General features: G+C 29.9%; 1 protein-coding gene across 1 annotated transcript; it reads right to left on the bottom strand.

Annotated features, from left to right (window-relative positions):
* Window positions 1–2,134: 2,134 nt before the first annotated feature.
* Window positions 2,135–12,336, bottom strand: LOC121129855 (uncharacterized). The gene is made up of 6 exons (XM_040725570.2): window positions 12,100–12,336; window positions 9,877–10,095; window positions 9,560–9,801; window positions 2,968–3,171; window positions 2,838–2,901; window positions 2,135–2,367 (listed from the first exon to the last, which is right to left on the bottom strand). Exons 1-6 carry the CDS (start codon window positions 12,334–12,336, stop codon window positions 2,146–2,148), a joined length of 1,188 nt encoding a protein of 395 aa, XP_040581504.1. The 3' UTR covers window positions 2,135–2,145.
* Window positions 12,337–13,284: the final 948 nt, after the last annotated feature.

Here is a 13,284-nt window from a genome sequence, read left to right as displayed (position 1 = left end):
AATAAAACTACGTATGTAAATGTATCAACATAAATGGCACGATATATGTATGTTTCTTATTACATTTTGTTTAATATCCGTTTGACGGAAGGATGTTAGAAAGGTTTCTTTTCCATTTCTTTGAAGAAAAAAAATGTGAGTCAAGAGTTATAACAGGAGGTTCATAAAAAAGTAATAAATATTTTTTATTAAATCAGTTTTTAAATAGTATTAGGTTGTTCCGAAATAATTCAGATTGCCTTAATAAAACAAAAAATTACATTCAAAAGTTCAAAAATATTACTCAATCATGTAACAAAGTCTCCCCTGGCTCGAATATCGTCGTGGCAAAAGGTTTTCAAGTCCAATAACTGGGTGGAGAGCTCATCTTCGTTCACTAACTTAATCACCTGCTGAACGCTGCATGTGAGGTCTTCATGGCTATCAAAATTGTAACTCAAAAGCAGTTGCTTCAGCTTAAGGAAGAGAAATCGCTCAAAGAGATTAAAATCTGGTATGTATGCCCTCTGTTTGATCGTTTCCATCTTTCTCCGGGTTAAAAACTGTCTGGTGCCGTTGTCAAATGGGGTACCCACACGAGGAGGAGGTTTTTGAAGTAGATATCCTCAGTCAGGATTCGAAAAACCACTGTGGGTTGCAGGGAAAGCTCTGCTGAGAGCTCTCGAACGCTCTTTACCAGGTATTTGACTTGGGTGATGTTGTTAGGTGTCCTTGTCTCCCGAAGACATCCTGATAAGACACCTTTCTCGAGCTTATAAGTGTCATTCCGGATCTCAACAGCCCAACGAACAATAGTCGCACGAGTCAACAATATATAATTTTTAATTATTATAGTTCGAACATTAGAATTTCGTTTTCAATAAAAACTTTTTTGAAATATTTGTTACTTTTCCTACTAAAAATGTACTCATCAACTTTGATGAGATTGAGTGTCATATACCATGGAATAATAGCTAATATTTGATTTGTATCAAAGCATTTACCTTAAATTGAAAAAAATGAAATTTACAAAGCAAAAGAACTTTTCAAAAGTAAATAGATTAATCAAATTTACCAAACCCTTATTAAAAATTGCAAAAAGTTCCAGGAGAATACATTTTTGTAACAATTGAAATTTGTTTTTATTCTAAAAGATGTTTCAGGAGCATATTAATGCTGTTGCAGCATTAAAATCTTTTTTATACAGATTTAAAGCAATTATATCAAATTAGGGTTGGACAAAATACCAGTTCACTAACAAAGGGTTTAGGGAAAGATATGGGCATTTTTCTAAGACCTCAATTATTATTAAGGGCTTTCTTGTACATCCATATATTTTTTTAAATCCCAATTGTTTCGCAGAGAATTTTTTTTTTAAATGTGAAAAAAATAATAAAAAGATTGACATTAAACAAAAAAAAAGGTTGCATTAAAATTGAATTAAATATTTATTTTCCCAAATAACGTTATATTATGAACATTTATTTAAAAAGTATATTTAAATTTTCTAAAAGATTTCTGTTTAAATTATTTTTAAAACGGCGAAAAATGAAAAAGTTCTGCACATTTTTGAAGGCGGTAAGACCCTCATCCCTTCCATAGAGTACCAGAGTTTAAATAAAGGATTATTGATATAGTGACTTTAAAATTGATATAAAGGCCCTTTTGAAAATAAATATAGCTTTGCATGGAAAAGTGCTCGTTAGAAAAGGTTTTTAGAAACCTTCTCAAGAATGTCATCATCAAAATATGTAATATGTACATAAGGCTAAAAATAGGAACCCAAAAAGGTAAACCAGTCATTAACAAATATAACAATACTTTCTAAAAAAACGTCGTTCAATTAAAAATTATTTAGCAAAAAAAGCCTTTCATTTTTTTTTTTTGAGAAACAGAAAGTCGGTCAATCTTATTTTCAAAATACCTCTTCTTAGAGTCAGAAAAGTTATATATAAGTAAGAAAATTTGAAAAAAATCCCCTTCCCTCCAAAAGAGAAACCCTTTCCCATATTATTATATTTTCCCCGAGCCCCCTGTTAGGTTAAAAACATCTCTGATTATGCGAATAAATAAATATATTTATGTTTTATTAAGTAACAACATATAATTAAATGTAAAAGGTTTTGTGAAATAAAGAATATAATATGTTCCGCTGTCCAAGGATTTCTACTTATTTATGTTGTGTCTATGATCATTGCAAGCAATTTGTTCATATTTCAAGTGAAAACCTCTATTCATGTAATCCCAACTATTAGAAACTTCATCGAAATCGGTTATAAATCGTAGATAAAAAGGGCGTGTATAAGATATAATGTTCTCTTTCCGCGATTGAAACCCTAATGAATTACCACAAAAACGATCGCTTGAAATTGTGTTTCCATTTTCTCCCTAGTTTAAACGAAAATTAAACTTAAATAAATATTATATGATTTGAAATTTATTTATTTTTTTGTTTTTCGTAATATTAATTAATTAATCAATTTTATATTTTGAGATCATAAGGAATATCATATGCTTTATGAGAAAAACGTTAAGTTCTATTTATAATACTATGATAACGTGCAAAGAAAAATTAATACAATGATAATTACTTATTTGATGGTCTTTTTTTTATTGTCTTTGAAGTTTACAACGTACTTAATATGTACTTTTGGCTTGATGTACAAATGTTTTAAAAAGCATTTGAAAGCCACCTTTATTTGTTAAAAGTGAAAAAAGTATTTGAATTACTATTAAACATTTATTCCTTGCTTAGATGAAATAAATTTGTTCTAATCATAAATGCTACAATGAGAAAGAAGTTGTTTTATATCAGGTTATAATTATACATAACCAAATAATTATAATAAAATACTTACCAAACACATTCCGTTGGGAATTTCAATGTAGTCTGCAACACAATTCCTAATGCCATTTTCTGCACTATAATTTCATAAAAAGTAATCATCATAACTCACAAATTATCTTAAATTAAATGAAAGGACCTACCCTGAACCATCATTTGTACCAATGACTGTTTGGTTTGTCAGTGAAAACGAACCAGTTTCTTCCTCCATAGATGAATACTCAATTCCGCAATGTCCACTTTCAGGTTGAATACATATTGAATGCTTCATATTATTTAAATGCCCAGTATAGCCAGCCCAAAATGTGCAATCATTTATATTGATCTTTGAACATAGTCGATCGTCACTATTTGTCCGAAAGGGTAAATATATATTCAATTAATTATTTAATAAATATCACCCAAATTTATAGATAGAACGGGAAAATGAACGACCTTCACGCTTTCCGTTCATTTTTGAACAAAAGAACGAGCATAAAATGAACGGCATTCATTTTATAGTTCATTTTTTGTTTCTTGATTAAGGATACCATTATTATTATTTTTGAGGATGCCCAACATCAAATTTATACCCATTTAAAAAATTATGGATCTGAATATGAGTGTGAAATTATTAATTACTGAATACATTGATTACATTCTAAGAAATGTACAACATTAGTACACCATTTCCAAGTCACTAGACTATGGAATAAGCATGTATAAAATTCGTATTTTATGTTAAGTTAGAACAATTATATTCATTTCATATTTTTATCACTAAACCTGGCATGAAAATCTGGAATCATTTCAGAAAAGATTTGCATTGAAAATTTGTAAAAATTAGAAAAAAATGACTTATCGCGTTGTTCCTTAAAAATTATCGAGTTAATTACAAGATTTTTTTTTTTTTTTTTGGTAAAGAATTATATATTGCTCGTATATCTTTCCAAAATATAATAACAACGTTGCTTTTATTTGCTTCACATTATGGTTATGTTAGTCTAGAAGATATTGCAAGTAAATAAATATACTTTTGTGGTACACCGTATTACGAGCCTTTCTTTTAATTTATTTCTGTATTTTTAGGACTAACCTTTCATTTTTTTTTAATTCAAAATTCCTAATAAATTATTATCAAATATGCATCCAAAATTCATTTATGCCAAATAAGAAATACTGTTATGTCTCTATGCTACTTTGAATTACAAAAATGTATTTTTAATTCTTTTTAAATACGTCATTTTATTTATTTTCCCTTCATTGGTAGGGTTGATTTGTTAAACATAAAATTTACTTCAACATTCAACTGTAAATGAGGCTTTCTTTACTTTTTTATCACTCAAAACTTTGTGTATGACAGGATGCTTTTTTAAATTGAAGCCATGAAGAGGAAAAATGACAATTTTAATGTTAAAGAATGCTTGCCGTGATTAGAAATAATGCCTATTTAAATTTTATAAATATTTAGTGATTTCCATAAGTATAAAATTAGTTCTTTTACAAGTCATCAACGGCACTGTAAGATTTTTAACAAAAGGGGAAAGTTGTATCTATTTTTCGAACTTATTAACAAATTTTAAGACGTGAACAACCTCTGATTCTCGTCAAATATAGTGTAATATTTAATTTCTTTAATTGTTAGCTGAATAAAAATATATAAACCCCATTTATTTATCATTTTTTCCTTCTGAAGAAAGATGGCCCATATTTTTGTTGCGAATGGTAATGTGAGTTGTTCTTGTTTCTCCTTAACATGTTCTTTATTTTCTTCCTTCATGTTCTTTATTATCAAATAAGAAAGAGACATAAATCCTATGTTAGTTCTTGATTTTCTTCAATATATTGTAAATATTTCATTAATTAATTCTTATTTTATTTTGTCTGTTATAATAATTTTATAATCAACTAAAACGTTTGTATTAACATCAAGTGCAACTAGTATAGAAATATCATATCTAATTACTTTTTGAGCTAAGATAAAAAGTTCAATTCAATTTTGCGTATAATTTTCCAACTGAAATTTTTGTATAATGCGACTATTTCTAAAAATATTCAGAAATATGCCTGTTTTTGATAAATCGATTTTGTTACGGTCAAATATAAATATTTTTTAGTTGCTTTGCTCTGCTAATATTCTAAAGGGATAGATAAAATCGTTAGTGGTATCTAACGACCCAATTTAGGTATACATGCAATCCTACCCCACTACAGACATGACGTATGAATGTCATATTTTGTTCAAATGAATACATTATTACCTAACATTGATTTAAAAATGGCCGTCCATCTTAAATATATCGTAAAATATAGTATTTAAAAGACAGATTTTTGTGATCAAAATGATAAATCGATGTAAAAGTTTTTCTGATTTGGCATCAATGAACTCTGGAAGTATTTTTGATAAAAATATATATCACACTTGATATAAAAAAAAAAACAAGACGTGCATTGTAAAAATATAGAAACAAAGCAAAATATAGGGGCGTCATACGGTGTTATCCAAAGAGTATATTTATTTATTTTCATAAACATCCTTTATCCAGATTCAACTCAATAATGTTAAAGGAACAATATATAAAAATCGTTTGGGATATTTTACAGATTTTTAAATCAAAACGTGTCCATGAAAGAACTTTTTTTTTCATTATATCTAAGGTTTTACCTGCAGAAGCCCTAGAACCCAAATAGAGTCAAACCTCTATTAATCAATCGGGCAAGGCAAACTGAAAAAGTAACTGCTAATGTAGGTGACCTCTTAAACTATATTTCAAAGTTTGAAACACTTCTAAATTTGAAAATTAGATGTGGCCGCTTAGTGTGGTTACACACTCCAAACATATTTTTAATTAATATTTTCTTATACATTAACAATATTCTACAGTATACATATTGGACATATGTACTCGTGGAAACATACATTTTCACCTTTCAACAAAATGTGATCCCTTTAATTTTTGTTTTTTTCAACAGCTCAAAAGTGAAAAAATCAATGTTGAACAGATAACTTTCAGAAAAAGAACAAATTCACGAACGAACTGAAAAAAGGTGAACAGATTTAAACCCAGGTATAATCATATTATACTGAAGTATTGAGGACTTAAAACTGCTTTTTAATAATAATTGTTTAATTAACTGAATAAATTCATAAATATGTTTTATTGTGTCAAATGACTCAGTTTTTGATTTATCACTATTAACTTTCAAGATTATAAAACTTTTACATGTAAACAAAAGAGTAGCGTGTACTTGTAACTATCACGCCGTGTAAGTTTCATCAAATTTATTTAAATGATTATATGTTTTTGGGAAGCATAATATTTATAAATATTAACAAAAATCCATCCCAATTGCAGTTTTCTAACACAAAGAAAAAAATCTTTAAAGCTTTTGATATTGACTCATTCAATACAATAAATAATATGTTTAGTTTAAAATGCCATATGAATATATTCTATTTCAAATGAGTTTAGCCCTGCAAAAAAAAATACTTTTTCTTACGGGGGTCAAACGAGACTAATGCAGTTAATTTATTCATACTTGAAAGTTAACATTAAACATTTTTTTCAGCGCGGAGTTTTACATAAAACATCATTTATTTTTGTATTAAAATCAAGTAAAAAGTATATTTATGAAGAAAAAAAAACTATAAGTTTTTTATATGTTATCAATTTTAGAGATATGATCAAATCTGTCCTAGTAACTTTTTTCTTTCCAAATTAATGCTACTTAGTCAGAATTGATATGTGATACCTGGAATTCTAACAAGTTATAGTCAAACCTATGAGAAGTGCATCTAATTTATTTAGACAAGCCTCAAACAGTAAAAAACAAAACACTTGTTTGATCTCACTTTACTTTTAGTAAGTTTATACATAAAATCTTCAACTGATTTTCTTTAAATAACTATTCAAATTATAATACGACTAATGAAATGGTTTACCAAAAGTTGTTTTTGGTATAACTCAACTTGAGACATTTATTTATATAAAAATCAATATGAATATTTATAGAACTAGATTAATCCTTGGCATGTTAATTATATAATCACTAACAATATGTTTGAATAGTAATTGTGTCTGTCAACAATCCAATACTAATTGGCAATTTAAATATTTAGTAGCAAAAATATTTTTTCATGTAGATAGATAATACAATTAAGAATGTCATTCTCTTTAAGTGTTGTCAATATTATTTAATTCCGGACTAGTGAACCTCCTTTCCTAAATAGACTCAATTATATTCAAAACGTAATTGAATACGTGTGTGTTCTCATAAAAGACGTAGAGTAACCTTTAAAATTTGATACAGTTATGATTGTAAGACTTTGTTTTCATTAGGAATCTATATCGACATCGGAGTCATTTTTGCTGATGTCCTTGTTTTGCCCTACCTTCCTTGTCACAGCTGTTTTTAGCTGATCTCCACTAAAATATTCTTCGAATTGCCACACTTACCAGTTGATTTTCGTCTTTTTTTAAATGTTCATGATACACACGATTTTCATCACTATTCATTGTACAAATAAAATGTATATCAAACATATATTTTTTTTAATTATGGAAAAGTAAGGATCAAAGATAATGGTTGAAAAATCTATTTAAAAAAAATGAGAATAAGAAGATAAGGGATGGTTTTGGGTATTTTTTCTTAATTGAGTAGACACAGGTATTCAACCAAGCAATAAAATTAAGTTACTGCTAGATCATATGATCCCAAAATAATGTCAATAATTTTATTTTTTGATAACAAATTTTGAAAACTTTTATCTCAAAACTTTGAGACACGAACATTGTGAACATGTTAACTCAATATGGACGCCCTCAGGAGGAAACACAGCCTCACACGGCGGTTGAAAGGCTTGCAAGAGTTGAGGATGAACTTATCAGACAAGTTGTTCCACTCCTTCACAATCGTGGCATTCAGGGAGTCCACATTCGGAGGAGATGGCTGGTTAGTCTCGTTCTCCAAAGTACCCCACACAGAAAAGTCCAACAGCTTTAAATCTGGCGAAGATGATGGCCCCATGTCCTTGGGCCAAAAATCAGCCATGTTGTCGGCAAAGAACTTCTGGCGTTTTGCCGAATTGTGTACGGCAGCATCACAATGGGGCAATATATAGTTGTCCTCTGGGTAGTTGGCCTTGAGAAATGGCAGCTTGGTGAACCTCGCAACCTAGTAGTAGGCTCCTGGCCTATTTTCTCCCTAACCTTATAAAAGAAGGGAGGTATCTTCTTGTCGTCGGACGCCACGATCACCCAGCCCATTGTTTGGACCAGATGTTTTGTACAAAACACCCCCTTAACCTCCTCTGGTGATCTTCCAAGACAACGGTTGTTCTGGCGGTTGTAGACCTGGTCCACGGTGAAAATCTTCTCGGCAAAGAAATTTTTTACTGTGGATCCATTTGCACGAACTTTCCTGTACCTCTGCCGTCTCCTTTCCTTCAGAGTGTCCGTCAACAGGTAGCCTGGGATCCTTGTTTAAGTGGGCATACCCAAGTCCTCCTTCACAGCCCTCCTGATTGTCCCCTCGTCCACGTCAAACTCGTTAGAGAGGCGATTCATTGATTTTGGAGGGGTCCTCCTTGATCTTCTTCTTCAGCTCCCCCAGAAACTCAGAATCCCTTTTCAAGTTGTGTCCCCAAGTTCTTTCTTTCCTTGCGAGGTATTAATCATCCTTTTTCATCTTGGTCACCTTGAAAATGAGGCTACTGGAGCACTTCACAATGTCCATAATCTCTGCCACCTTAATTTTGGCATCCAGAAGGTCTGAGGTCCTCTCTCTTTTTGCTTCTTACTCACTCATGACGAAAGATTTGAGAAATATTTAATATTGTTTACTTATGCAAAAAAGAGCACGAGAATATGCAAAAAAAATCACAAAACCTCTCTATTTTAATTACATAATTAGCATTTATTAATAATCCACGTTAATCTTCTGAAGTATAATGGCATTTTTTATTACACCACATCCACCTTTTTACTTTTGAATTGGTTCTCAACGTCCCTCTTATGGAGTGAGAGCGAAGGAAACAAAAGACTGTTCGTTCCATTTTTAGTCATGAAAGCCTTGTGTTAACAAAAAGCAACCAAAAATAAACATTGACAATAGGAATCATGTTTTGGAGGAGAGCAACTTTGCTTTCATGATTTTTCATGATCGAGGGGACAAAGGAGAAGGAAATAAACAAGGACATCGGCAAAAATACTCCAATGTCGATCTTTAAATCAACTCTGGTCCAACAAGGATAGAATTATAATTGTTACTCTGCAATAAATCACCAAGGTTACTCTCTGTCTTTTATGAGCAGACATTAATGTTCAATCAGGTTTTGAATATAATTGAATCGTGTAGAAAAGGAAGTTCACTACTCAGGAGATAAATAATAATAACAACAGTTAAGGAATAATAAAATCATTCTTCATATTGCCAATTCCAAAATAATGATCAGCTAAAAAATAAACGGATTTTCATCATTAAAGAAGTCAAGGCCTGTACATAACAGTAAGAACTCTTAAACAATGGGAAATACTCGAAGTTACTTATCCATAGGAATAAACGTATAACAAATACTTGCGTATAAAAAAAGTATCGGATTCAAATACTTTTTTTTAAATTTTCGCCGTCTAACTATTTTTTGTGGGTAATATATGAATATTTTTTACAAGAAAAGTTTTGTGGACATGTAATACCCGGAAACATATGGAAATAAGAAGTTTTGCAAAATTTAAATCAGTTAAATAAAAGTAATACCTAAAGCAGCCTAAATGATCATAGTTGAATGACTTGATGTCCCCAGAATTTGAGGTATAAAAGGATAAACAGCCGGATGGAATTCTTTGTTCTTCACTTGTACAAGAACATGGAATTTTGGTGACTTTAATTTTCCATGCACGACGTTTTGAAGGCTCAAATTTCTTCAATTCCTCCAATTTTTCCACTTTCACTCTTAACTTATTTCTAGATCGATTTAATGTAGTACCATTATCCAGAGTCTTATTTATTAATGTATAAATTAAAAAGAAGAAATTAATGGATTTGCCGATAAAGTAATGTTGTTTTTATATTACATTGGTCAAATTGAACTTATCTAAACATGAGTATAGTTTTGGCTCCAGGTTAGATAGTCTAAAATGAAAATCCAATTGGTTGACACTCTCCGTATTTAAATAGAGATGATGCCCAGAATTGAGTCCACAAAGAAGAGTGTCCAAGGAATAAAATTGATCAAAAACGCAATCTCCTAACAATGGTGGCTGTGTGGAAAATTCATCGAAATTCAAACGTACCTTTAAATCAAAATATAATAAAGGAGAAAATTAGGATGTGTAAATGATCGATAATAAAAAAGTGAAGTGCAGTTTATTTGTTGCATATATAATTACATGGCTGGAAACAATTCAGATTATATACCTATAGAGAAAATAACCGTTCCATTTTATGGTGATTAATAATAAAATGCAAAGTCTCGTAAAAATATATACGCATAAATATTTATTACTCAATTCAACCAATATTAATAATTCTCCCAAATAGGCAACATTTTAGTAATCGTGTGTTTGTTTGAATTTGTTGAAGAATGGAAGAGGACTAATTCAAATCCTATGTTTTAGAGCTATATTGGCCTTAATAAGTGACTTAAAATCATTGCCATAGTCACTGATATTGGTCCTTCAAACAAAAACAAAAAAACCAAATTTTTAATCACCATCTTCTAGCTATCACTATTATTAATATTATAGTAAATTAGCTGTGCCAGATTAACAAATTAATTATTGAATTATATTTAGTCTAACTTTAATTATATTTAAACCCCAGAGCTTAATTTAGGCCTAATTAAAGTATTTATTATTGGACGGGCTAGGTCTCCCGAGGTCTAACATTGGGACAAAAACACTGTTTCAAAACTACTTTACTTTATCTAAGAAAAAATAGCTTCGCTACAGAATCGCTACCTTGTCAATTTATACAAATAAATCGAATAATGACGTATATGATGGTATAAATTGCACATTCTGTAACGAGAAAATTGAATTGTCAGTACACATTTTGAACGAGTTTGATAAAAACACACTTTGTTACGAATGTGTTTTCTAAAAATCAAATAAAATCAACAAGTATCGACCTTAAAAACTGATTGGGTAATGACCACGGATAAGAATCTTCCTTGGGATTTTTAGGTGGAGGCTATCATTAAATGTAAGTAAGATATTATAAAGTTATTGCTTCAAGTACAAAAGGTTTCTAAAGATCACGAACTTTGCGAGTTTTTTATTACTTTGAGAAAAAGTTATAAAAACTACGTTTCTAATGAAGTTTTTTATAATCATTTACCTTAATAACGTTGATAATGTTTGGTATACTTCAAAGCCATTTTTATGCCCGGAAGAATGTTAAGGACTTAATTATAGCCAAAGCTTAATTATTCATAATATCTATAAATTCTCATTGTAATTATTATAATTTACCATCTCGAATTTTTATGTTTTTTCAATCAATTTTGTGGGTGTTCCATATAATTATAACTCATAATACAATATCTTTATTCTTTATATATGAAAATTGTTACCACACTTATAAATTTGACATTAAAAATGATGTAGCATTGTGATTGGCTCTTGTCGGCCAATCAGTGAATCCATTGACATCTAGAATTTTTTTAATAAAACATAGTGGTTAAGCATTTCATCCTGATTGTCATTATGGTGAACATGAATCCGACGACTCAGGTGAACTATTGTAGACCTTTTCCACCGAGGAAAAACATCGACAGTAACCATCTATGACTTTACGGTTTCAAGGTAAACCTTGAAAAATGAGGACTGCTAAGTATCTTGAGAGGATTAGGTCACGTCCATCAAAGACAGATGAGACTTTCACATTAAAAAACACTGAAAAAGGCTCAAATTTTATTGACATTAAAAATTTTACTTCATTAAAATGGTGAATAACGCTCAAAACTGTGTGATCTTATTCCAACCCACAGGTTAAAAGTAAACTTGTGCATCACTAGAATCAATGTAATTACTGCTATTAAAATACGTGACATCTTTAGAGTCGGATCTCATACTGCTTCAAAAGCACATACCAGGTGGTCCATTGGAATTTGAACATTTACAATAATTAATGAAGGTTGAGTATTTGAAATTAAATTGACAATAAAGCATAGGCAATTAGCTACAAACAAAACAAACTTAAGCTCTTTAATTCACATACAAGTCGAGAAAATGACGCTTGAACGTGATTGACAAATTTCATCCGCTAACGTTAAAACTACAAATTTTTGCACTTACTTGACAAATACGAGATTCTTCTTCATCTTGTGTCAAACTACAATTGGAAGACGAAGGATGGAGATCAAGGGTTAAAGGACAATCTAAACTTATGTTTCCCTCTGACTTTGGATACGATGGATTTATGAAATAAAAACTGTCATCATTCACTCGTTCATTGCAACTATAGGAATTCAGACATTTGCAGAAAGGAGTCAAAAAATAATAAACAAATGTTAATACTAATACCACTTTCATGTTTCTAAGTTTGAAATACTGAAATTAGTTTAATATATACTTATTATATATTTGTTGTATGATGACCAAGTGTATTTCCGAGGCAGATGGAGGTCATTAAAAATATAAAAAAATTGGATAATTAACAAAACGTCAAAAATAATTGTTAATTTATTTAAGCTCTTGTTCTTAATAGGTATAGTTAAAAAAAAACACTTGATCCACTATCGATCTCCATTTTAAAAGTATGAACATACTTTTAAAGGTTACTATTATTTATTTTTAGCTTATCCTTAATCCTTATTACTTCTGTGGGATTTTACTCCACCTCAGAGAGGGAAATGTTCTTGTAAAATCTTGTGAGATGCATATTTTTGCTTCATCTTCTATGTACATTCTTAATATATCATGAATTTACTGAATCCTTTTTTTTGTGGGCAGTAATTCATTAATACCTCTGATTTATGAACAAATAAAGTAGTTAACTATCGAAATTTCTATCACAACTTTTTTTGTGTGTAACTTAGCTTTGACCTTTGCCTTAAACAACTGTGGAGGTCATTTTTATACGCAAATGACTCCTACTAACTTTTGTGTGTAAAACTTTGTTATTTTGTATAAATTTCTGACTTATTCTATAAAATATCGTTATAAATGTATTTTTCTTCTAATAAAGGTTGTGAAAAGGTCACCCATTTCAAGTTCAAACAAATTTTTACTATTTTGTTATCTGAATAAAACAATATATGTACTTACACATTTTAGTATGTCCCTGAATAGTTTGGCTTTCATAAGCTAAAGAACAGACAGATAGGCGGAAAGCAGCAAAAAAATGTCCATACATTTATTATTCTTTTGAAAAAATAGATACGAATTTGTATAAAATATATACAATATTATTGCTCGACATTTTCCTTAACTAAGTTTGTTTTTTCAACAAAAAATTTCTAATGTCCCGATGATATATAA

The sequence above is a fragment of the Lepeophtheirus salmonis genome, chromosome 14 (genome assembly GCF_016086655.4).
Source record: "Lepeophtheirus salmonis chromosome 14, UVic_Lsal_1.4, whole genome shotgun sequence".
Classification (NCBI taxonomy): Eukaryota; Metazoa; Arthropoda; class Copepoda; order Siphonostomatoida; family Caligidae; genus Lepeophtheirus; species Lepeophtheirus salmonis.
Note: the sequence above shows the minus strand (reverse complement) of the source record. Positions and strands in the feature narration are given on the sequence as shown.